The sequence below is a fragment of the Myotis yumanensis genome, unplaced genomic scaffold (assembly GCF_028538775.1).
Source record: "Myotis yumanensis isolate MYYU_CA2020_CCGP unplaced genomic scaffold, mMyoYum1.0.hap1 SCAF_1, whole genome shotgun sequence".
Lineage (NCBI taxonomy): Eukaryota > Metazoa > Chordata > Mammalia > Chiroptera > Vespertilionidae > Myotis > Myotis yumanensis.
The window spans coordinates 99664943-99691141 of NW_027223752.1; the positions used below are offsets into that span (position 1 = coordinate 99664943).

At 40.6% G+C, this 26199-nt stretch overlaps 2 protein-coding genes across 2 annotated transcripts in view; both read right to left on the reverse strand.

Moving 5' to 3' along the window:
- Positions 1 to 9514, reverse strand: part of SEC61A2 (SEC61 translocon subunit alpha 2) — a 29708-nt gene extending 20194 nt beyond the window's left edge. The window contains exons 1-3 of the mRNA XM_070428409.1: positions 9419 to 9514; positions 6562 to 6629; positions 5410 to 5475 (exon numbers count right to left, since the gene is read on the reverse strand). Of these exons, the coding sequence (XP_070284510.1) occupies positions 5410 to 5475; positions 6562 to 6629; positions 9419 to 9425 (141 nt within the window). The 5' untranslated portion in view covers positions 9426 to 9514. The remainder of the gene's footprint in view (positions 1 to 5409; positions 5476 to 6561; positions 6630 to 9418) is intronic.
- A 3913-nt stretch (positions 9515 to 13427) lies between these two features.
- DHTKD1 (dehydrogenase E1 and transketolase domain containing 1) overlaps positions 13428 to 26199 on the reverse strand; it is a 58588-nt gene continuing 45816 nt past the window's right edge. The window contains exons 11-17 of the mRNA XM_070428441.1: positions 26038 to 26188; positions 24809 to 24915; positions 21703 to 21867; positions 19319 to 19401; positions 18816 to 18985; positions 16920 to 17005; positions 13428 to 16095 (exon numbers count right to left, since the gene is read on the reverse strand). Of these exons, the coding sequence (XP_070284542.1) occupies positions 15994 to 16095; positions 16920 to 17005; positions 18816 to 18985; positions 19319 to 19401; positions 21703 to 21867; positions 24809 to 24915; positions 26038 to 26188 (864 nt within the window). The 3' untranslated portion in view covers positions 13428 to 15993. The remainder of the gene's footprint in view (positions 16096 to 16919; positions 17006 to 18815; positions 18986 to 19318; positions 19402 to 21702; positions 21868 to 24808; positions 24916 to 26037; positions 26189 to 26199) is intronic.

Here is a 26199-nt window from a genome sequence, read left to right on the forward strand (position 1 = left end):
TTCGATTCCCAGTCAGGACATGTGCCCAGGTTGCAGGCTTAATCCCCAGTAGGGGGCGTGCAGGAGGCAGCCAAACAATGATTCCCTCTCATCATTGATGTGTCTATCTCTCTCTCCCTTTCTCTCTGAAATAAAAAAATACATATTTTTTTAAAAAACACAAAAAAAACCCCAGCAAATTAATAGTACCGAATAGTCCACATTACAATATTCCCTAAGTGGAAAATAGGTCACTCAAATTACTTTCCTTAATTGCATCTGATGAGACAGGCACTATACCTCCATTTTTAGATGCTACGTGGGATCTAACCTTCCTTCCTTTCCTGTAGTCAACAGGATTATTAAACTCAGTAATTATACAAATTACTCAGTATTGTACATGTACAGAATCTTGTATATTAGTTGGATGGCAACAGGAGCTATTTTCTATGACTCTCACAGTTGCAGAGTTCCAAACTTTTCACTATTACATATAATAATTGGTTTCAATTTGATAAAATACAATATAATACTTCAGAGAAACAAGAATTTAATGATTTAATGGAAACCCTGAACCAACCAGATGGACAAATAGAAAATTAGCACTAGGAATTTCCAAAGAAGGTGGGAACTGAAAACCAAACAAGGCATTTCTGGGTTAAAATGGCAAGTTGCAATTAAACTACAGAACTTCCCTCCCTGACACAAGAAAACATATATTTAATAACATGTAAAATAGTAAAAAGCTAATAAGAATATAAAAAGCTAAGGAAAACAAAATCCATAAAGCAGCCAAACAAGAAAAGGGATGATAAACCTGAAACGATGGTGGTCATGGGGGGGAAGAAAATAGCAGACAGTGGAGGAGCAGAGAGACTCAGAACAAAGCTGCTCCAACCATCATAAAGGGAAGGCAATAGAAGCTTTAGAATTCCCAATACATTTCAACTCCAGCCTGGAGAAGAGCAGGCTGCACAGATATCTTTTTGCCTCCTTTGACTAGGAGGGCAGTAGAAACAGCTAAAAAGAAATGATGAGAGAAGTGGGCCTTGGGGCTTTCTCTCTCTGACAGGACTGACGATGATAGACCCATACTTACTTGGGAATCGGGCAATGATCTAAAGTTGGGAATGGAACAGAGAGAGCCCTGCTCAGTCACATGGAGAGAATCCTCACAAAACACGGACAAAAATTTGAGGAGAGAGGACAGAGCCAGGCAGCATTTACTGAACTCACTTCAGCTTATCACACCTTCCACCATTCCCTGGAATAAAGAAACAGGGTAGAAAAGGAAACACCAAACCCTGAAATTGTGGCTGAAAGGGAAATAAGCTGTTTGAGGTTCGAAAGAAAGAGAATCAAGAAATCACCACACTGAGCAGAACTGTCTAAACAGGAGAAAGTCAAAAAGATACAGCTTGGCCAGCCAGCGTGGCTCAGTGGTTGGTTAAAAATCGACCTATGAACCATGAGATCACGGTTCAATTCCTGGTCAAGCACATGCCCAGGTTGCAGGCTCGTACCGAATAGAACGAGCATACAGGAAGCAGCCAATGATTCTCTCTCATCAATGATGTTTCTCTCTCCCTCTCTCTTCCTCTCTGAAATCAATAAAATAAAAAAATAAAAAACAATAGAGCTTGGCAACTATGTCAACATATTATGGAAAGAAAAATAAAGTAACATAAAATGCATAAATGTACTGCATGAAACAGTCATGGAAAATGTAACACTGTACTTAAAATACTTATAATTTAGCCCTTCACAGAAAAATGTTTGCTGACCTCTGGATTAGAAAATTCACTACTATCAAGATGGTATTTCTCTCAAAATTGATCTATAAATTCAATGCAATACAAATCATAACCCCAGCAGTCTTTTTTATAGAAACTGATAAGGTGATTCTAAAAGCTATATGGAAATATGAAGAACCTAGAATTCTGAAAAAGAAGAACAAAGTTGAAGGACTATTATGACCGGATTATAGTACTTAGTATCAAGCTGCAGTAAACAAAATAGTGTGGCTACTGTAAAAATAGTCAATAGTACAGAACAGACAGTACAGAAATAGATCCATCTGTATACAGTTAATTGATTTTCAACAAAGATGAAAATCAATACATCAGAAAAAGGACAGCCTTTTCAACAACTGGCTATCCATTCAGAAAAAAAAGTGAACCCAAACTTTACCTCATGTGATACACAAAAATTAACCAAAACATACAAGCTAAAACTATAAGATATTTAGAAGAATACAAGAGAAAAATCTTGATGACCTTAGAAGAGGCAAGAATTTCTTAGCTAGGAAACAAAAACCATGAGCCATCAAAGAAAAAGATAATCTAAACATCATCAAAATTAAAAACTTCTGCTCTTCAAAAGATATTAAGAAAATGAAAAGGCAAGCCATTGACTAGCAGAAAATATTCACAATATATATATCTGACAAAGGACTTGTATACAAAATATATTAAAAATGTATATCATTCAATAAGGGGACAATAATCCAATTTTTTCAAGTGGGCAAGAGACTCAAAAAGAATAAATAGATAATTTACGTGAAAATATCCTTGGATTAACAAAAAAAAACTTCTATGTATTTCGATAGCTTTACAAAAGACAAACAAGTACCCAATAAGTACACAAGAAAGTTCCTCAATATTATTAGGGAAATGCAAATTACAACTTTAGTATCTTTTATCAGGGCAACACAAATTAAAACCACATCCATTGGAAGGGCTAATTTAAAATGCTTAACAACAGCAAGAATAGGCAAAGATGCAAAGCAACTGGAACTCCTATACTTGGCTGGTAAGAATATAAAAATGGGAGTGGAGGGGTGACCACTTGGAAAAGAATTTGACAGTTCCTTACAAAGTTGAACATATATTTACCATACAATCCAGCAATTCTATTCCCAAGTATTCATCCAAGAGAAATGTAAGCATGTCCACAAATGGTCTTGTTCATGAATATTTACAGCAAGTTCTTTGCTATGACCAGAATGTGGAAACAACCCAAATGTCCAAGTGACTAGATGAACGAGTTGATACAGACGTACAGAACATCACTAACAAATAAAAAGGGCTATATCACTGCTATACCAACAACATGAATGAATCTCAAAAAGCTGATATTGAAGTTAGCTACTAAGAATTAATACTGTATGATAACATTTATATCAAACTCTAGAAAAGATTAATCAAATTACAGGAACAGAAAACAGACCAGTGGTTGCCTGAGACTGGAGGTGAGGTAAGGCTTTTTGAGACAGGTTGCAGGGAACTTTCTGGAGTGATAGAAATGTTCTATGTCGACTGAGGTACTAAGTATGTGGGTGTATGTTTGCCAAAGCTTTTCAAAATGTACACTTTAAAAAATGGGTGTATTTTACCATACATAAATTATAACTTCATAAATCTGATTTTTTTTTAAAGAGAGGGAAGGGGAATTTCCAAGATGTTTGAAGTATATGATAGGGATATGGATGATTATGCTTTTTTTTCTTTGCACTTTTATGCATTTTTAAAAAGTTCTCTCTCCCTGACCACCCAAATCAATTTTAAACTAAGTATGATAAAATAATAATCAAATTGTTTTGCTCTTCAAAAAAAAAATATATTTGGCCCTAGCCCAGGGGTCGGCAAACTCATTAGTCAACGGAGCCAAATATCAACAGTACTGGCCGAAAACCGACTTCTGCGCATGGGCCACGAAGTTTCAATCGCACTGTACGTGCACACCCGCACGTGGTATTTTGTGGAAGAGCCACACTCAAGGGGCCAAAGAGCCGCATGTGGCTCGCGAGCTGCAGTTTGTCAACCACGGCCCTAGCCGATTTGGCTCAGTGGATAGAGCATTGGCCTGCAGACCAAAGGGTCCCAGGTTCAATTCCAGTCAAGGGCACGTACCTCAGTTGCAAGATCCTCCCTGGCCTGGGCTCTGGTCAGGACGCATGAAGGAGACAACCAATCAATGTGTTTCTCTCACATCGATATTTCTATCTTTCCCTCTCTTCCACTCTCTCTAAAAAATCAATGGAAAAATATCCTTGGGTGAGGATTAAAATAAATATAAATATGTAAAAACTAGAGGCCCAATGCACAAAAATTCATGCAAGAGTAGGCCTTCCTTCCCCCAGCTGCCAGCACCAGCTTCCCTCTGGCACCCAGGACCCGGGCTCCTTCCCTCCTCCGGCCACCCACAGGCACCCGGGACCTGGGCTGCTTCCCTCCTCTGGCCACCCGCAGGCACCTGGGACCCGGGCTGCTTCCCTCCTCCAGCCACCCTCAGGCACCAAGGACCCAGCCTGGCTTCCCTTGGGCATCCCACAGGCACCCGGGACCCGGGCTGATTTCCCCTCTGGCCCCGGCTTTGTCAGAAAGGGCATCCGGTCTAATTAGCATATTACCTTTCTATTATTATAGATTATTATTATAGGTAATATATAAAGCCATATATATATATATATGTATATACACACACACACACACACACACATATATATATGCGCATACACACACACACACACACACACACTCACACAAGATTTTTCCTCTAATTATTTTACTGCTTCTTAATACAATTTTTAAAAATGTCTTCTGCCCTAGCTGGGTGGTGGTTCAGTGGTTGGAGCATCCGCCCGAGCACCAAAGGATCTCAGGTTTGATTCCAGATCAAGACACATACCGGGTTGCAGGTTCAATTCCCTGCCACCAGGGGTGGGGAGGGGGGGCAAGTACAGGAGACAACCAATCAATGTGTCTCTCTCACATCAATGTCTCTCTCTCTTAAAAATTAGTCAATGGAAAAAATATCCTTGGGTGAGGATTAACAAAAAAAAACTTGTATATATTTCAATAGCTTTTCAAAATCCTCAAAAAGTTTTCACCTAAATTATTTATCTAAATCCTCACAACAACCCTGTGACATGGACAGGTCATATATTTCATGAACTTAATCTCTGAAGAAAAAATTTTTAAAGCATCACTGAATTTTACTAATTTATAAACACAGGATATCCCTGGGATTCTAAAATTTGGCATTTTGGGATTTTTAAATTAATACATGCTATCTACAACATGATAAAAGGCAAACAAAATGGAAAGAATATATATGTCTAATATATAAGTCAAAGGTTTAACACTTTCATATTTAAAACCTGTCATAAATCAGTAAGAAAAAAATCTCAAGGGAAAAATGGGTAACTGAAAACTAGGAGGGAAAAAAAGAGAAAATGTTCAAACCCACTAATAAACCAAAAGAAATACAGAGTGAGACAAGACAACCATTTTCACTATCAACTCATTTTAAAAAAAATGCTCAAAATCATTCAGTATATTTTTTATCTAAAATAAGTTCTTCAGAATCTAACCAACCAAACCCTTAGAACAAGAGTATACACATTTATTTAATAGTATAGTTACATACCTGACAACATACTAAGAAAATGAAGAGAGTTATAGCAGTCCATAGTACCTTCTCTCTAAACTGGATCTTACAACAAAAGATAAAGAATAGTCAAGAAAAAACAAGAAAAAGCAAATATATAGCAAAAACCCCTATTAAAGCATAGCCAACATTCCCCATCATGACATGCTATTTTTAAGTCTTAAAATACTCTCACCCGAGTTAGCAGCAGCTAAAGCAAACAACTGAACGTCTCAAACATAAAGTTTATTTTTTTAAACATAATTTTATTTTTTCAAGAATAATTTAAATACAGGTAGTCCCCATCACATTATACCATGTTAACTAAAACTGAAAATGATGCAAAGCAAGACACAATCCAATATGCATGCATTTCAGTTATTCTAGTATTGTGCAAAGCTAGGACCCCGTGTAATATTATATGAACATCTATTTTTATAACCTCAAAGCAATGAAAAAGGAATATACTTCTAAATAAAAAAGTTTAACAAAAGTTTTACTTATCTCCTTTTATGTCCCTATGCCTGTTATTTTCATGAGAAATCGAAATTACAGAAGAGGAATGCCTGGGAAGCCAGTTTGGGATTAACAATATTTCTGGAATTGAAATACCCTATCTCCAAAAGCAGGCAATGATGGAAGAACAATTTGATGAAGTCACAATATCTTCCGAATGCATTCCTATGATTTCTCTTTGCATTAAATGAATTAAAAAAATGGAAGGTATATACTTGCAAAGTTTTAATTCATTTATGTAAAACAGCTGTACTTATCAAAACAGATAAGGCCATTCATAGAATGGCAGTGAATCATACCACCAGCAAGCACAGCACATACCTCATATTACAGGAATTATAAAGATCATTACAGACAGGGAAACATTATATCTTACCTATCACACAGGCCAAAAAAAAAAACACTTGGTTTGGAAATGTTAGAACTTAAAGAACAATTATTTTTGAAACCACAAGATAAACTATCTAAACAGGTCTGTACTAGTTCTATTCACTTCATGCTTCTTGCAAGGAGGAGGAGCAGGCAATATTTTTCCAAGTACAACAACACTAGGGTTAGGGAAAATAAATCAATCTTGCTAGTTTAGCAGAGTAAGTCCTTTAGTTACCTTCTATATTACTAAAATATTATACTTACTTTCCTTTCAGGTTTCTGAATTTCTGGTAGAACCGCACAGAAAGGTTTGATAACTTCTAAAAATTTGACTGTGGAAAAAAAAAAAAAGAATACATGTTCCTATTACATAGTTTTAAAAATATATATTATCTTTTTACAGGATCAAATGCAAATGTTCTCCAACTTGTAATGGCAATCCCTCCCATTCCCCACTCCCAAAATTAACCATAATGCTCTCCATTTCAAATATAGAAAGGAAGAGAAATAATTCTAGAGTAAAAAAAAAAAAATCCAAAAGGTTTAAGGGCTCAGTCTGTAAAATCCTGATTTTGCTTCCTCATGATTGTATCCAACCCTTTTATATATAAAGAAATAATTCAATGAGTACAACTACATAAAAAAAAAAAAAAAAGCAAATGCAGCTTACTGTGGTACCCACAACACAATGCTTTCAAGAAGAAAATAAGAGACATCAGAGGAGGGAAAGTGCAACAGGAAATGAGCTGAAACTGCAGATATGATTTATTTAAACTGAAAGATGATGCAAAGAGTGAGCAAGATCATGGAATCATTTTTATACATAACTTCTACTTCATTTCATTAACTCATTATTTATTGCTTGGTTGCTTTCCCACATAACGATCTGAGTACTTGCTTATGTACAATAAACAGCCCAGAGAATGACAATTACATTTCACCAGACAGTATTGTTTTCCCAGATTTATCTATCCTATATAATAAAAGCCTAATATGCAAATTGTCCCCTTGACCAGGAGTTTGACCAGAGGGTGGGGCCAGCCAGCCAACTGCCCTCAGCCCCTCCCACTTCCCAGCCCCACCCTGGCCGGTGGCAGCAGCAAGCAGCCATGGGAAGGGAGGCCCCAGCCGGCAGCAAGCAGTCACTAGGGACCCTACCCGTGCACAAATTTCATGCACTGGGCCTCTAGTATATCCACACTAATAAAAGAGAAAGATGCAAATTGACCTTACCTTCTGATGCCCACCAGGCAATCAGGAGTATGCAAATTAACCCAACAAAGATGGCGGGTTAATTTGCATTTGCATGTGCCAAATGGCCAGGGGCAGGGTGGGACGACACAGGCGTTCTGCACCACCCCAGCCACTCCAGGCCTCTGTGCAGCATAGGAAGGCAGAAAGGCGGCTCCAGCCCGAGCAAAGGCGGTGCTGGTAGCCAGGGAAAGGAAGGCCCATTCTTTCATGAATCTTCATGCATTGAGCCTCTAGTGTGTATGTATATGTATGAGCCTAAGTGGCCGTCTGACTATTCAACCATCTGACCAGTAGCTATGACGCACTGACCACCATGGGCAGACACGCAACGCAGGAGCTGCTGAGCTGCGGTAATTTGGCAGCTGCGGTTCTCGGGTGACGCACCCAGAACCAGAGAGGAGGGAGCCCAATTCCAGGGTGCATCACCCGAGAACCACACTCTCCCAACCTGGGACTCCTCGGGGGATGTTGGAGAGCTGGTTTCAGCCAGATCCCTGCAGACCAGGCCAAGGGACGCGACCCCACCAGTGCACGAATCTGTGCACCGGGCCTCTAGTAATATTATGAGATAAACCAAGGTTCTTTAAGGAGAGACACCATATTCTGGCATGACTGAAGTCAGGCCCTGCCAAAAAACTGGAGGATGAAGTTCAGTCTTGGCCAGCGTCTGCAATGTGCAGAAACACAAGAGGCCTCAACTAGTTATGATCATCTTCCCCCTACACACACTGCATTCTGTACTAGTATCATGAAATTGTTTTAAAACTGACAATTACACTTCAGCAGTTGGCCAAAATCTATCTTGTTTTATAAAACCTCTCGAAAGGATGGCACTCACAGACTTATTTGATAGAATTCTGAAATTCTCATGGGCAGATGTTTGTAACCCATACCACTTGGGACTATCTGAACCGTGAAAGTGTTCATCTCTGGTGCAAAACCAATAGCCACTACCTCAGGAAACTGCTCAGAACCCCTCCCTTTCCCATCCCACCTCCATCCAAGCCACCCTCCCAGACTTGTTGACCTTTCACGAGCACTTCTGCATTCACGGCCAATGCTTTTGTATGCCACATGTCCACTCCTGAGCTGCAGAATTTTACCCATTCTGCTGTAAATTAAAGGACAGGGTCCCCTCTACTTCCTTCCTAGCTTCTCCGAACAGTCCACTAGTTGGGCAATGGGCGCACTGCTTGGACGTGCAGTTACCCATTCATCCTAAAAACATCGAACACCTATGTAATGCATGTGATGGTGAGCGTTTACGGGGGGCCTGAAAAGATCCCCACAATACAAAGGCCTTGTCCTTAAGGCTTAAACCTTATACACAGAGTGAGCTTTCAGTAAACGCCTCGGAATAACTGAAATTAAAATTTTAAGGAAAACGCGATGCTCCCAACGTACTCATTGCTTCCCCTAAAATACGTGACATGCATCACTTTTCTAAAATTAAACAAGTCAGGGAGCTTTATTCATCACAACTAACATGTCAAGGAGGGGTGATTGGGCAATAAAAATTAGCTTTTTCAGCTCCTGAAAAATTCAAAGTTGTCCAGGTTTCGCCGGGCTCTCTGCCCGCCCCAAACACCAGCAGCCCCCCCGCGCCGGCCTCCGCGCCTCGCCGCCTGGAGCGTACACAGGGCCGGCGGTCCGGGCCCCCGCGGCCCCGGCAAGGCCTCGCCAAGGTTGCAGGAGCCTCAGTGGAGGCCTCCCGCCCACGCGCTACGCAGCGGCCCGCGCCTCCCCGGCCGGCGGGCTGGACACCCGAGCGGGCGCAGCCCCACCGCCCGCAGCCAGCGCCCCGCGCCCGGGGCGAGGGCCCCGCTCCGGACCGCCCGGCGAGCCCGGCCGTGCCGCCTCTACTCACTGCCCATGGCGGCGGCTGGGCGGCCCACCGGGCACGGCGGCTCGGCGCGGTCTCCTCCCGGTCTCCCGGCTGGGCCTCTGCGCCGCTGCCGACGCGGTCCGGCCGCTGCGCGCAGACTCCGCCTCGGGTCACGTGGCCCGCGTGCGGCTCGCGTAGCCCCGCCCCCTGGGGCCGGGCCCTGGGCGCCAGCGCTGACGTCCTCCGCGTGGCCGGGCCGCCGCCGGCGCTGCTGTGCGCGTGCGGCGCCGGGACCCCGAGCCTAGGGAGCCCGCGGCAGCTCGGGCTTTTCCTCTGCGAGCACGTGTCCGAGCTCGGCGTCGAGCGGGTGTGGTTTCCGTGACAGCCACGAGGGGGCAGGTCAGGGCCCGGTGCCAGGAGCACAGGCCGGTTCCTTCCTGAGACCGGGACCTGGGCCGCCCCGAGAGCCAGCGTGGCCCCAATAGCCTTTTTAATGTGCTCCCATCCTCTCTGGGAAGTTTTCAAAAAGTTGTGACACTTTATAAAATTAACATCTTGTGAAATCCCACTGTGTACTACGTGGGCTCCTTCGGCTTCTCCAAAATGGAAGGATCAGGATTTTGCCCCCGGACTAGCTTTTTATCCCTCCTTGGACAGCATGGTAAAAGGAAGCATACAGGGTTTAGAAATTAGCCAACCCGCTCCCATTTTAATCCCTTCGCTACTTAATGGCTTCGGGCAATTAGCCTTTCTGAGCTGTATGGGTAAAATAAGGATGATGACCACATTCTGCAGGTGTGAAATTAAGCTAAGATGGACACATAGAAGGTCTCATGTATTTTCCAAACTCGAATGTTAAACCCCTGCAGTGTAACTTCTCTAACATCTGCTGAAACAAGTTATTTCAAGCTTCACTAATGGCCTGTCATTGTTACTGAGGGCGGTCTGGCCCCAGGGCGGGTCTGCCTGGCCTAAGGGCAGGGTGTGGGTTCTTGACTTCCTGTAGGATTTCACCACAGGAGTGTAGGTGATCTTGAGAGCATGTTTATTAAAGCTGGGGACAGTGAAACAAAGAAAGGCCTTAAGGTAGGGGAAGCCACAGGAGACAGTCAGGGAAGAGGGCCTTGGAGATGCGTTCAGGTCCAGCTGCTACCCTGGTTGCAAGGCTTCTGGGTCCTTTAGAATTCGGGAGGTGCATGCCTCTTGTGGGAAATAGGCCTCTGTGATCCATCTCCAGCTTAGGCAACTTTTAATGGAATGGGCCACTGAATTTCCCCAGGGTGAACAGAATGGAGGGAGGGAAAGAGATGTAAGAACCAAGAACTGTAGATGTGAGTCAGCCTCGTGGTAGAAACACCCACCCGCCAGGTGCCCGCCCCAACTATGGGGGGGAGGGGGGTGGAGACAACTAGAAAAGGCCTCAGCCCATTTTTTTCAATGGCCCAATGGGAGACAATAAGCCCTAGGCGACCTATGAGGAAACCATTAATCCATAGTACTCAGCCAATGAGGAACCAGAGGAGGGTCTCTTGTACTTTGGCTACTCCACGTGTGCCTGTACAACCAGAGGCCCGCTCTAGAGCATGAATTTAAGGTCTCGTTTTCGCCATACTTCTGTCTCCAAATCCATTATTTAAATTCAGACAAGTGAGCATTGCTCACACTGCGGGGGAAGAAGTACGGGAAGGGAAAGATGTGGGTGTGTTCTAGGGAGAAAGCTTACGCTGGATCCTTTTTATCTTCCTTCGGCAGGAGAAATCCTAGGGAGGTGTCTGGGGAAGGTCTTAACAGAATATTCATTAGTGTTTCAGACATGTCTTTCAATATGTTGATTTATCAGAATGTAAAGGGGCCAGGGTTGTTTTCTGATTAGTTTTATTTTTAAAGAACATTATTAAAGAGGGACTGGGACTGAGGCTGGTCTGCCTTGGGACAGTCTGAAATGTGTAAACCATTTGCTACTAAGTGTTTTTGTGACTTATTAGCTGACTCCAAACTGCTCAAATTGTTTATTTTGTCTCAGTTTCCCTTATTCCACTTGTCAAGGAATTTCCCTAGCTTCTTACTATCCTGCCTCATAATCCAATGATCTGTTCTAATACTTAGGTCTCTGTACTAGAAGGAAACAAAATACTTGTGTGGGGGGGATTCTCTCCTAGAGCAAACTCTAGCCAGACGCCTCTGAGCCCTTTCTCCACTAGGCCTTACGTTAGCCTATAAAGACTTGAACAAACACTAACATTTTCTAACAGCTCCATCCCTAGGGTCACCCTGCCCACCCTTAAAATATCTGCCTGGGAACGCTCAGAATTTACCTTTTGTTCCAGGCAACACCTGAAGGTAGGGTCTCTGTCTCCCAGCCTTAGTTGGAGGGTAGGAGCCTAACTTCCATCAGTTCGTTAACAAACCCAGGCGTGTTTCATGTGAACCAAATCCTCCTTCCTGCTTTTTGTAATTTTTAACTTTCCTAACCCTATGAGCACCCACGCACCTCCTCCCTGTTTTCTCATTCCCCTAAACTGCCCAGTTGCCTCTAAAAATTAAAGTGAGTTGAGTTTAAGCAGGACTGTTTTTCCTACTGCAGTAGAATATTACTGATTAAAATCTCTCCTGACCACTTTAATAATCAGTCTCTCTCTCTCTCTCTCTCTCTCTCTCTCTCTCTCTCTCACACACACACACACACACACACACACACACACACACACACGGTTTGCATGGGTCGGCTCCACTTGAGGTCATCCGGGACAGCTCCAGATCATCAGAAGGCTCTCTCACTTGCAAGTGTGGCATTTGGTGCTGGCTGTCGGCTGACTTCAGGTGAAGCTATCAGCTCCCAACATCCCATGGGCCTTCTCCACGTGGCCTGGGCTTTCTCACAACATGGCAGCTGGCTGCCAAGTCATGTCTTTGGAAGTGACACAGCATCACTTTCAGTGCACTGTATTTATATAGGCAGGCACAAAGGCCTGCTCAATTCAAGAGGAAAGGGAAATAGGCTCCAACTCTAGTGGGAGTGTGGCAAGGTTCTGAAAAAGCATATGGGACACAAAATACTGCTCTGACCACTTTTGGAAAATGAAATCTGCCATAGTCATCATCTCATGTCCTATGACTTCCTTCTTACCTCATTCTACTTTGTATTAGTCATTTTCATACTTGTCTAATCTCCACTACACCATAAACTTCTAGTTGGCAGGAGGGTCTACCTAATTTTTGGTATCATCTACAGCAGGGGTCCTCAAACTTTTTAAACAGGGCCAGTTCACTGTCCCTCAGACTGTTGGAGGGCCAGACTATAGTTTAAAAAAAAACTATGAACAAATTCCTATGCACACTGCACATATCTTATTTTGAAGTAAAAAAACAAAACGGGAACAAATACAATATTTGTATTTGCATGTGGCCCGTGGGCCGTAGTTTGAGGACCCCTGATCTACAGTAACCTGCGAATGGTTGACATAAATATAGTTTTGGCACTAATTCCATGCATATAACTTCCTTTCAGTAGGCTGCACTAAATTGAAAGTCTAATTGACAGAAGGAAAAGAGTAGCCCACACCTCTCCTTACTGTCTATTTCTGGAACAACTCCATGTTTCAAGTAACCTTGGAAAAAGCTTTGACACTCTAAATAACATTATTAGTTACCCTTCCAACATTCTTCAGTCTTTCTACTACTACATGCTACTCATTGACTTTTTCTGTATAATCACAGATGCCACCTAATCTACATCTATTAGGAATATCACCCTTCCTTGACCCCCCTACATCCAACAAAAACATTTCTCTCTCTACAAGTAAAATGCTTTGTCTTCTCAAATAGATTGTTAGTCCATTGAGGATGGAGGGGAACCCATTTATTTTCCACTCCCATGTGTTTTTAATGTCCATGCATTAAGAACTATGCCATATATGCAATAGGTGTCCAATAAACTATACACTGAAGAAATACTATTTACTTACTATGAATGAGAAAAGTATGTAATTTAATACTTTTATTCAAGTATGGATGGTTTTCCATATGAGTCAGAGAAGACAGGGAAACAACACGAAAGCAATATACTTTTATTAAAAATTTTAAAAAATTAACTAATTTTATAATTGGCAGTGGGGGAATAACAGTCTGCTTTAGATTGTGCTTTTTCAGATTTAAATACAAACATGACAATGAATTGCTACGTCCATAGAGTAATTTAGGAGTTGTTTGTGTAATAATGTGCTATAAATATTGAGGAATTAAACATTTTATCCAAATTTCTTGAAAGTATAATAGTTTTAGCCTGAACCCTATGAGAAGCTGAAGATGAAAACCAAATATCCTGGTACATCAAAGAAAAATGTAGGTAAAGCTTTTGGAACCTCAATACTTGAATGTCTTCACTCTTAAATCTGTGACTTCCTATGTAAATCCCTAATTTCTTTAAACCATATTTCCTCAATTTTGTGAAAGGGATATTGTTTCTATTGTCAGTCAAGAAGTTTTTAAAAATAATAAAACTTTAAAAGTAACACAGTAAAACTAAAAAAGGCTCTGTTTTAAAATATAGCATGCTTCCTTATAGTATATGTATGGAAAACATAGAAAAACGTAACCAAATGGTCTTATAGGGAATAAAATTTTATTTTACAGAGAATAATGTGTCATTCTATTCACTAAATACCCAATTTGAGCTGTAATCTTCATTGACTATGAAATTTAGCATTGATAGATATAAATGGGATACAAAAATCATATCAAAATTTAAAAAGGAATAAAGTAAAATATTTTATTTTACCTTAATATGTTTTTAATCTCATATTTTAACATGGGAATATTTGATTTGGAATTTTTCAAATGGTCTCTTCCTGCAAGGAAATTCAAAATGCTGGCCCATGTTGCTGTAGTGATTGAGAGTGAGGATGAGGTACACAGCTCATGGCTCAAGTTGGAGAAGATGTAACAAGATACCATAAGCAGACTTTTGAGCTATAAAGTTAGAAATTTGAAGAGATCTACACTAAACTAAGAAAAAAATCTAGTTTACCCTCTCATTTTTGTCTTATACTTTTAAATTTTTTTAAGTTAAGAAACCAAGAGATCTGAAAATGACACTGTGCTTTTATTTTTTACTAGTTTGATATACAATACTGTTAACCGTTCTCATTAAATAGACCTCTGTAATCTTAGTGATTTGCATGAGTGGCACCAAGTTACATGATTTATAAGGCTTGACACAAAAAGGAAGCATTATGGTGTATAGGAATAAAAGGGATCTGAATCTACAGAAATGTTGTCAATGCACTAATGCATACATTTAAGATATGAACCACAAATCTACTGCTGTGACCAGAACAACTTATACATTGATTCTGAAAAATATTACTAGTTGCCAGTAAAAGTGAAGAGGGCGTTCCAGTGCCCCAGAACTTCCACCATCATTTCTGAGAAAAAGTATCACAAGAATGGTCAATGGTAGAGCCTCTGCAGCACCAAGCCAAGTAAAGCTGCACAGATTGCCGCTGTTTAGTTATGCTTCCAGTACCATTTAACTTCAGAATAAGGGAGGGGGTTGGTGATCCCTAGAAATTCCCAGGCACCTGGCATTGGGAAGTTCCTGCTGTCAAAATTAAAGTGCACCTTAAACACCCCAAATAAACATCAAACTGCAGCAGGGACTTTAAAAGGCAAGACTGATTAATCAGGGGCTCAAATCCTCTTATCAGACATCCGAAGTCAGTTGAAATATCACTGCAAGAACAATTTAGGGAAGAAAGATACTATAGCAAGGCAGGCCACAAATCAATTTCATTGTACCTAAAACTTCACTTGCCCCACCAGTGTGGCTCAATTGGTTGAGCATCATCCCATGCACCAAGAGGTTGCCAGTTCAATTCCCAGTCAAGGTATATGCCTGGTTGTGCAGGAGGCAGCGGATCAATGTTTCTCTCTCACTGATGTTTCTCTCTCCTTCTTGCCTTCCTGTCTCTCTAAAAAATAATCAATAAAAACGTTAAAAAAATAAATTAAAAAAATAAAACTACTTCACTTAGTAACACTATGCTAAAAGATCACACCCAGAGATTTGTATTTAATATATTTAGGAATAATAGGTAAAACAACAATCTTGAAATCAGAAATAATATAGTATTGCTACAGTGTCTAGTGAAACATTTTTCAGAGTGGATGGAAGATTACACCAAAAACGACATAAATGAAAATATTGGACTTTGAATAAAGAAGGGGAAACTTAATGAAAGTGACATGCACCAAATAATCGAGAGGTAATCTATATGTAGATATAAAGTCAGGCTAAAGAACTTTCCTGGGCATATACAGTTAATGAGAAAGAGTAGAATCTGAAAAATCTTGATTATGACCTAGCTCTATAACTCTCAGATCTAACTAAATTGTAACAGGATCGAATTTGTAAGGATAAAAGTTACTTGTCTGATTTATATATTGATTCCATTGCTATTCCACATATTCCAGATTAAACTGTCCTAAACAGTCCCAACATCTTAGAGGAACGCAGACATTTCATGTTACCTAATGGAAAAAAGGAGAGTAGAGGAAGCAGGGCTTTCTTTTTATGGCAATTTTCTTAACAGGAAGTTGTATTTCTTCAAAGTACATCATCAAGCAAAGGTCTTGGTGAGGATATCTTCATGCTGCTGCAGGTGAATGGTGCCAATTCCTACAGCAGGTGTTGGCAAAGGTGGTCGGCTCACAAGGCGGAGCTGTCATTGGAGCAGAAAAGAAATAAAATGACACTGTGACCCAATCAGAACTCTGCTTAGTTCACCCAAGCAGGTGCCTGTATTTCTCCTAGCTTGTTTAATATAAATCACCTTTTTGGGGGAAAATGACTTACATAGAATATATTGTCACAACTAAAAAGTAACTAAATTCCAGGCATAATAAGGGAATATAAATTCTCAAATTTGTTCTATTCTTCAGTAACTATTAGTTGGTTTTACTAGTAACTGTAGTAGAGTTTCCTAAATTAGAGCTATTTACATGTGAAAATGATTAGGGCCTAGCCAACTAGTATCAATTGAGTTAACAGAGTTCTAATTTAAGCAGAATAGAAAGATAAAACAGAAGCACAATTGCTCTTCTCATTGTTTTCCCCTTCCTACAGCATAATTAAGAAGAATTTGGCCTGTAAGGGGTCTCTGCTGTGTGGATGGGTCTGGAAAAGCATCATTGGGTATCTCTACTCCCACACTGTAAAATAAGCCTGCTCATCACTCAGCTCCCCCATGGCTTGGATGTTGACCTTTAGGACAAGAATGCTGAGTAGGCTAGTGGGAAAGCAGCCAACAGGTAAGGGCTTTTACTTCCTACGTATAGTCACTTTTTGTTTTTACATGATACTAGTATGTGCACATAGATTGACAAACACTCAGCATTTTATTTTGAAAGAATAGCCTAAAACTAGACTTTACCAGTATATTTTAGTTTATATTTAAAGGAATTGAATTGATAGTAGGGGATAAAACCATTTGTTGGCACTCCAGGAAAAGCAAGCTACAAGAACACTGAAAGGCAGAGACAGTACCTTGCAGGCCAGCTGCTTTTCAAACCTTGGAGAAACAAAACACCATGGACCCATGTTCTGAGGCTCCTCCTGACTCCAAATAAAATCTATAAAAGAAGAAAATCCATCTCAGTACTTCAAGTAAACATACATACATACACACACACTATATGTATATATACACACACATTTTTCCAACATGGCATAGTGTCTTTTTTTTTTGACAAATACATAGTAATGTATCCACCAGCACAACCATGATACTGAACAATTCTATCAACCAAAAAATTCCCTCTTCTTGTCCCTTTGTACTCAAGTCCTTCTCCTACCCCCAATCTCCGGCAACCACTGATGTTTTCTCTATCCCAACAGTTTTGCCTTTTCCAGAATGTCATTTAAGTAAAATCATACAGTATGGGTCTGGCTTCCCTGAATTAGCAAAATCCATTTGTGATTTTGCTGATAGCAATAGTTCACTCTCTTTTACTGTTGAGTAGTATGACCTTGAGTATGGATGTACCACAGACTGTTTAGTCACTCATGGTGGAAGGACATTGTGTTTGTTTCCAGTTTAAGGCAATTATGAATAAAGCTGTTATAAACATTCACATGCAGATATTTCTGGGGACATGTTTTCCATTCTCTTTGGTAAGTAAACACCTAAGAGTGGGACTGTCCGGTGGTGTGGTAACTCTATGTGTAACTGCATAAGAAACTGACAAACTGTGTACCACAATGGCAGAACCAATTTGCATTCCCACCAGCAGTGAATGAGGGTTACAGTTGCTCCTCATCCTCATCATCACTTGATATTGTCAGTTTGTTGTTTTGTTTTCATTTTAGCCATTCAAACAGGTATCTAGCCATATCTCATTTTAACTTAATTTGCATTTCCATTATCACTAATTATGTTGAGTATCTTTTCATATAGTTATTTGCCATCTAGTTCTTTGGTAAAGTGCCTATTCTTTAAAAATTGAATTACATATTTTTTTACTGTTGAGTTTTAAGAGTTCTTGAAACACCCTGGATAGTCCTTTGCCAGATATCTATCTGCAAATATTTTCTCCCAGTTTGTGGCTTGTCCTTTTATTTTCTTTGCAGAAGTTTTTCATTTTGATAAAGTCCAATTTTTCTTTTATGGAACATGTTTTTGGTGTTACAGCTAAGAACTTTTTGCCCAACTTAAGGTCACAAAGATTTTCTTCTAGAAGTTTTGCAACTTCATATTTTACATTTAGGTCTGTAATCAACTTTGATTTAATTTCTGTGTAAGGTGCATAAGATATCCAATTATTTCAACTCCATTTGTTGAAAGGCTTATCTTTTACAATTATAGTTGATTTGTTGTAAATGATAGTGATTCCCTCCAAATTCTCAAGAAATTAGATGCCTTAGCTGAGAGAAGGGGAGACTGTAAGAAACACCACAAAAGACATGAAGACACTGGCTCTAGAAGTATTATTTTCATATTTCTAGATTCCATGAGATCCAATCTATATACATAAAAGCCTAAGCAACCATCCGACTGTCCAATCGGTAGCTATGACACGCAATGACCACCTGGGGGCAGATGCTCTGACTGACAGCTATGATGCACACTGACCACCAGGGGGCAGACGCTCAACGCAGGAGCTGCTGAGCTGCAGTGACGGCAGCTGCAGTTCTTGGGTGATGCACCCGGAACCAGAGAGAGGGGAGCCTGATTCTGGGTGCATCACCCGAGAACCACCCTCTCGTAATCCACAACTTTTCAGGGGATGTCGCAGAGCCGGTTTCAACCCGATCCCGGTAGGCCAGGCAGAGGGACCCCACCAGTTTTCTAATAACTCTCACTGCCCCCATAACCTCTTTTCATTTGAGATAGTTCAAAGAAAACATTCACATGCAGATATTTCAAATCAAAGAACACTTTACCTTTAACATGTTTGTATTTGCTCATCTCCTGTTGTAATGAGTCCAACGGGAATGGGCAGAGTTCCTCTATTCGGATAATGGCAAATGCATGTTTCTCGGCCCCCAAAGATTCTCTTTGCTTCAGCAGGGCATAGAAGTGTTTGCCAGAGCAGAACACTAGACTCTTAACACTGTTTGGTAGAAAAGGGACAGTCGGATGAGAGAGAAATACCTCAAAATAAGAACTGTATCAGAAGAAAGGGGAGACCACATAGATTTAAAGGCTTCACTAGTAAAGCAGTGGGGCTCTGTAGTTGGGCTCAGACATATGCGATGCCCTGGCAAGCCCTCTTTAGCAACATATGCCTCCAAAGTTCACTCTTCCATGCATATTTTACCTCCTTCCTCGCTCACTCATTTAAAGAACTTAAGAAGGAGAAGATTTGGGTCTCTTTGGATTCCTTAACATGAGCTAGTTCTCCCACCAATTAAAACTCTGAAAACAGAAATACACATCAAATTACTTTTTTGGATCCACAGATGAATCACCAATGACCGGTTTGAATGTTGTTCCTGGTGCCATTTCCTGAAGAGTCGACACAGCTGCCTAAGGAGTAGGGAGGGGAAAAGCCATAAATCTATCAAACAGTTGAAAGGAGCTGAAGATGCTTTTATTTATAACGGATCTTTGCCAAGAAATAGTATCAGAATTCTTAACTAGGAACATAAGTAAACATATGTACTAATAAATACAATAGCTTTACAGAAATATTTAATTCTAAATACTTCAGAATAAATTCTTTTCCTGAGGTTAGGTAAGATTGCCTTTTGTCTGGTGCCACAATAAAATTTTAAGAACCAAAGTTTCAGTTTGATCATACAACTTTATTATTAATAAAAAGTCTGCTTTAATTATTTGGAATTAGAAGCAACATCTTATAGATTTATATTGTGAACCAAAACAGCGAAGGTAAGGCAATTATTTCTCTCTTTAAGTTTCTTATAAGTTTTAAGTGAAACCTATTAGAACAAGTAGGAACAAGAAGTGAATATTTCTGTGATTAAAAATTTTTTTATTAATGGGCTCAATTTAAATAAATGCTTGTTACAAAGAACTTAGAGTACAAAACTGATGAAGCCAAGGTTAGAGATTTGATCCCTTTTGCTATCATTTAGTTTCCCTACAGTCTAGTCCCAAATGGGTAGATGGCATTTTGCTAGGCCATTGTGGGGAGCCACACTGATGCTAGGATATTGTGATATAACTTAAAAAATTAATATTAACTATTCAGCTAGTCTTATTATTAATTAATGTGATCTTTCTCCATTCTGAACCAGTTCCTTTCATCAGTCCTCCTAGGAAGGACTGGACACAAAAGAAGCTGGGATTCAGAGCTGGCTGGGAAACTGGAGTGGGATTTAGGTATCACTTGACAAAAAACTCCCTATAGCCCTGAGGCATGTTTATCACGTGGCAAGTCATCTCTGAACAGACCATGGAAAGAAAGGGTTGACTTATATTCTGACAGATCATGTGTACCAATAATCAAAATTTCAGGAGGAAATCAGAATTCAATAACGGTTGTACTCATTTTCAATTAATAAAAGAACTTACATGTTTAATGAAGATATTTGACTACTTAATGAGTAGTTTTTCACTTTAAAATCTATAGGATAGCTGTTGATATTTTTTAAGGCTCCCAAATAAGGCCTCTATTATAGGATAACTTACATATTAGACTTGGGGCAAGGAGTAAAACATTAGGGCCAGAATATGAACTCTTGTTCTCAGTTTCAAATAGCAAAAGAGATTCTCAATAAAATTTCTAGTAGTTCACTTAATACTTGGTACTATACATACATTATATTTAATATCATTACATTTGATATTGACTCTCAGAGTCAGAACTAGAGTAAGACAGGTGAGGTGCCTGGAGTGCACAATTTAAGGGGGTGTTTAGTTCAGTCTAGGATCACACAAGTGCTGACCATGAGAATATCTCCTTACTCCTCTCCAAATGCTAGGCACTGCTTACAAATGCAACCTGTGAAAGCAAGTCACTTGCAACTTTCCTCAATACCCCTCAATTCCAAATCTGCACTTTCAAACTTTTGTGCAAAGCACAAGATAGTCCTGAACAGCCAAATCATTAATAACTTATTTCACCTCAGCTGTAGCATCTAAATAAATGCAAGTTTTTTTAATGTTCATTCTAATTAAGATTCTCATGTAAAATTTAAAAAAAAAGTATAGCAGACAGGATAAATATATGCTTATTAGTATTTATTACCTTGAACTCTGCCATTTGAAAACTAACATATTTGTTATTTTAAAATATATTGTGCACTTAACACTTAGTTCTGGTAAACCAAGAGAAAATGTACACCTTTAAAAATGTATACTTTTAAAGCAGTATACAATAAGCTATACTGTTATGATGTTGTGTTTATTGAAACAGGCCTCTACCTGTGATAAATCATTTAACAGGAAAAATCTAAACAAAAGTCAATGAATAACACCACTCGCTTTCATGAAAATGCTCTAAATTCCCAAGTTGCTACTATCAACACAGTAGTGTTTAGACCATTTGGACTTTTAAACTTTTGCTATAAAATTGTTTTCTCGCAGACCAGGATACCAGTATGATAATATCTGCTATCCTGTCCTGCATTACAATGAAACTGAGAGCTACTTATATTACCAGTTATTCTTGAAAGGGGAAAGATAGAGGGAGAAAGAGAGAGAGAGAGGTTTAGTTTTAGAAAAGCAAAGCCAACTAAAACTAAATAGATGTTTCTGTAATTTAGAACTATAATTAGATTAAAAAAAAAAAAAAAGCAAACAAACAAACAAAAAACAATAAAATGACGACAGATGAAAGGCTTCCAACCAGCGTTTCCCACTTACAGGGAACCTGAGTAACATCTTTGGAGAAGCAACAATGAGGGGTTTTCTGAAGTTCCGGACCATCTGTCTTCTGAGCAAATGGAAATACTGAGCAGGAGTCGTGGGGTGTACCACAAACATGTTCACGGTGTCCCCGTCCACCCCCTCCTCTGTGCTGTCACACATCTGGGACGGAAATGAAAGAAAGGAGAATGTTCAGATCATCTCCTACAATCATAACATCTGCTCTCCAAAGGGACCACAGGGCTCTCAAGGGTGAGAAAAAAATATTTCCCTCCATTACAGATAATACCAGAAAATAAATTTACAGCCTATGAAGAATCAACCAAAGGAGAGGTCTGATGCTTCCCTCATTTTCCTAAGTCTGCATATTTTAACACAGTTGTTTCCAAACACAGCTGATTTCAAGGAGCATCTGGAGGGGACCTTTTAAAAAATACAAATTCTGATTACTGTGGAGTTAAGATGGTGTCAGAATCCCACTCTTCTAATGAAATAAACACAAGAGTTTGATTTGTTTGTGTGGTTTTTTTTGGGCGGGGGGGTTGTTTTGTTTTTTTTTAGAATGACTTGCTTAACATTTTTTAATTTATTTAGTTTAATATTTTTATTTATTTCAGAGAAGAAGGAAGAGGGAAAGAGAGATAGAAACATCAATGGAAAAGTCAATGGAGGGGGAACCAAGATGGCGGCATAGGTTAACGCCGGAGTTTGCTGCCTCGAACAACCAATTCAAAAATACAACTAAAAGACGGAATCGACATCACCCAGAACCACAGGAAGGCTGGCTGAGGAGAGATTCTACAACTAGAAGTAAAGAGAAATCCATACCCAGACTCAGAGGAGGTGCAGTGCTGAAGTGAAATATTAAGGTGCGGAGGTGCGCGTGGAACGGGCCGGCGGCGGAGGGCGCAGTTGTTGGTTTCTATCGGGAGGGAGTTTCAGACTCTGAGCTCCAGATCCGGGCGAGTCTCTAGGGACTCAGACTCAAACGGGAGAAGCGGGATTGTCTAGCATCAGTTGGAACGTGAGGGCAGCTTTCTCTCCGAGGTTTGCAGCGGTTGCCGGGGTTCTGAGAAGCAGAGCCTCTGGGAACGGGACTGAGAGCAGCCATAACTGCTCCCTCTGCCCCGCCCAAGCCCTGCACAGAGCCATTTGCTGGATCGCCTCAGGCAAAGGCTAGATTAGCACCTCCCCAGAGGACAGAAGTTTTCCCACAGCTGATTCTCACAGCCAGTCGGCCTGGTGGTCAAATCCCTCTAGTATTAACTACAACAATCAAGGCTTAACTAGAACAAGACTGCGCACAAAGACCACAAGGGGGTGCACCAAGAAAGCATAAAAAATGTGGAGACAAAAAAACATGACAGAAATGGAGGATACAGAGCTAAAAAACGCAATTTTGAGGGCTTGCAATAAACTTGAGGAGAGCCTCACGAAAATTAATGAGACCCTCGATGCTATGATAAAGAAACAACTAGAAATTAAGCATACACTGACTGAAATAAAGAATATTATACCCAATAGCGGACCAGAGGAGCGCAAGAATCAAGCCAAAGATTTGAAATGCGAAGAAGCAAAAAACACCCAACCGGAAAAGCAAAATGAAAAAAGAATCCAAAAATACGAAGATAGTGTAAGGAGCCTCTGGGACAGCTTCAAACGTACCAACATCAGAATTATAGGGGTGCCAGAAGATGAGAGACAGCAAGATATTGAAAACCTATTTCAAGAAATAATGGCAGAAAACTTCCCCCACCTGGTGAAAGAAATGGACTTACAGGTCCAAGAAGCGCAGAGAACCCCAAACAAAAGGAATCCAAAGAGGACCACACCAAGACACATCATAATTAAAATGCCAAGAGCGAAAGACAAAGAGAGAATCTTAAAAGCAGCAAGAGAAAGAGACTCAATTACCTACAAGGGAATACCCATACGACTGTCAGCTGATTTCTCAACAGAAACTTTGCAGGCCAGAAGGGAATGGCAAGAAATATTCAAAGTGATGAATAGCAAGAACCTACAACCAAGATTACTTTATCCAGCAAAGCTATCATTCAGAATTGAAGATCAGATAAAGAGCTTCACAGATAAGGAAAAGCTAAAGGAGTTCATCACCACTAAACCAGTATTATATGAAATGCTGAAAGGTATCCTTTAAGAAGAGGAAGAAGAAGAAAAAGGTAAAGATACAAATTATGAACAACAAACATGCATCTATCAACAAGTGAATCTAAGAATCAAGTGAATAAATAATCTGATGTACAGAATGAACTGGTGATTATAATGAATCAGGGACATAGAAAGGGAATGGACTGACTATTCTTGGGGGGGAAAAGGGAGTGGGAGATGTGGGAAGAGACTGGACAAAAATCGTGCACCTATGGATGAGGACAGTGGGTGGGGAGTGAGGGCGGAGGGTGGGGCAGGAACTGGGAGGAGGGGAGTTGTGGTGGGGGGAAAGAGGAACAAATGTAATCTGAACAATAAAGATATAATTTTAAAAAAAAAAAGAAACATCAATGATGAGAGAGAATCATTGATTGGCTGCCTCCTGCACACCCCCTACTGGGGATCAAGCCCACAACCTGGGCATGCGCCCTTGACAGAAATCAATCCTGCAACTGACAATCTATCCACTGAGCAAAACCACCCAGGGCTGTTTGTTTGTTTTAAAGACAAAACAAAATCAAAAGCAGCTAACAAGGTTGAAAAGTGACAATGAGTTAAATCTCAGAAGACCCTGGTGGAACAAAAAGCGAAGACATGGCTCCTAACCCCACTCCAGAAACAATGGAGAGAAAAGAAAGCGGCAAAATCCTGACAATTATTACTAGTCCCCTCCAATTTGGAGAGAGAGTGTGCATAGGCAACCCTGGTGGGAAAATAAAGGCAAAACTTAGAGCAGAAGCCACTACAGACCTCAGTGGAGGCGACAAGGCTGCCAGGCTTGCCACTTCCAGGGCATTAAACCTGTTTCATTCAAATACTATAATGTCTGACAGTTTAAGGCACATTCATTAAGTACCTGCAGGAGGCAATTCTAGTTCAAAGCCCCTCGGAATCATGAAAACATTCCTGGGAATCAAAAAGGCACTGGACATACCTGCAAGAAACGCTCTATGCGACAGGAGGAGTGGTCGGGTCCAGCCCCATCATACCCGTGGGGCAGGAGAATCACAATGCCGCTCTGGAGGAGCCACTTGGCCTCTCCTGGAAAACAGTAGGAGGGAGTGAGACCTCTGTGAAGCAGAAATGAAAGGTCTGATCTGACCTGGGTAGCGGAACAAATCTTAGTTAGCTGCCTGACCCCCTAGAACCATTTTCATTACATGTACTGTCTAGCATTGTTACACCATAGTTGGGAGAAAAAATATCCCTCCTACCAGCTGAAACCCTGGAATGGCACATCCTGGGATTTATTTAGCAAGTGGAACACAAACTCAACAGTAAACATCTGGCTCCCAGAACAGCATGGCCATGCTGAATGCACTCAGGCACAACTCTTACCAAGACTGAACAGCTCCTACTTTTCCCTCACAGAACTCCCAACAACACAGGTCACTGTCCTCAAGTTCAAGACACAGGCACGTTAGAACAGTCTCTGGACATGTCAAAGTCCAGTTTCCTTAAGGCGCATTTCTTTTTAATTGTTGTTTTTATTTTAAATTACATTTCCTGGGATGACATTGCTTGGCATGTTTCTTATAACTACACAGATACAGAGTAACACAACAAAGGGAAGGACCTATAGTGCACACTCATAATCCAAGAGTACTTACCCCCCAAAAAGGAGTAAGCATGTGGGGGAAACTCATACTTGCACTTTATATACTTTTAATTTTTACAGTAAGCAGGTCCTGCTTTTATAAATGATTATTAAAAATAATCAAGACACACAACTTCCAATGTACAGATATTTGAGTGTCTCTGGATTGAGGGAAGCAGATTTTCAAGACCGATGTTCACTCTGATCACAAATCCTCAACTATGTGACCATTCCCTGCTTGTGATTCATGTCATAGCTAATCAACAAACCCCAAGAGTAGATTTGAAAGTCAAACTACTTAGGTCCTGGTAGGTACACGTCCTGCTTGCTATAGCCAAACACATTCCCTGCAGATGGGAAGGTACTCCCTGCATAACAGCTGAGTAGTACTCAGCTTATTTAACTCTGATAGCTGTCATGACCCAGTGGATGACAGGGCAACACCCAACTCTCCCCAGGATCTGTGGTACAAGGAGTCTCAAAAGCAGCTACAGCCCCTTTTCATTCATTTGTCCCCATAAGTCTAGCATCATGCATCCACTATATACTCATTTGCCAAAACCAACCTCCAGAGATGAACGTGTCAAAGATGATCTGGGCACCATTGAAGAAATCGCCAAACTGAGCCTCCCAGAGGGGCAGTAACTTAGGGCTCTCAATGCTCATCCCATACTCAAATCCCAGGACAGCCTCTTCTGACAATGGGCTGTTGCTGACCTGATGCAAAG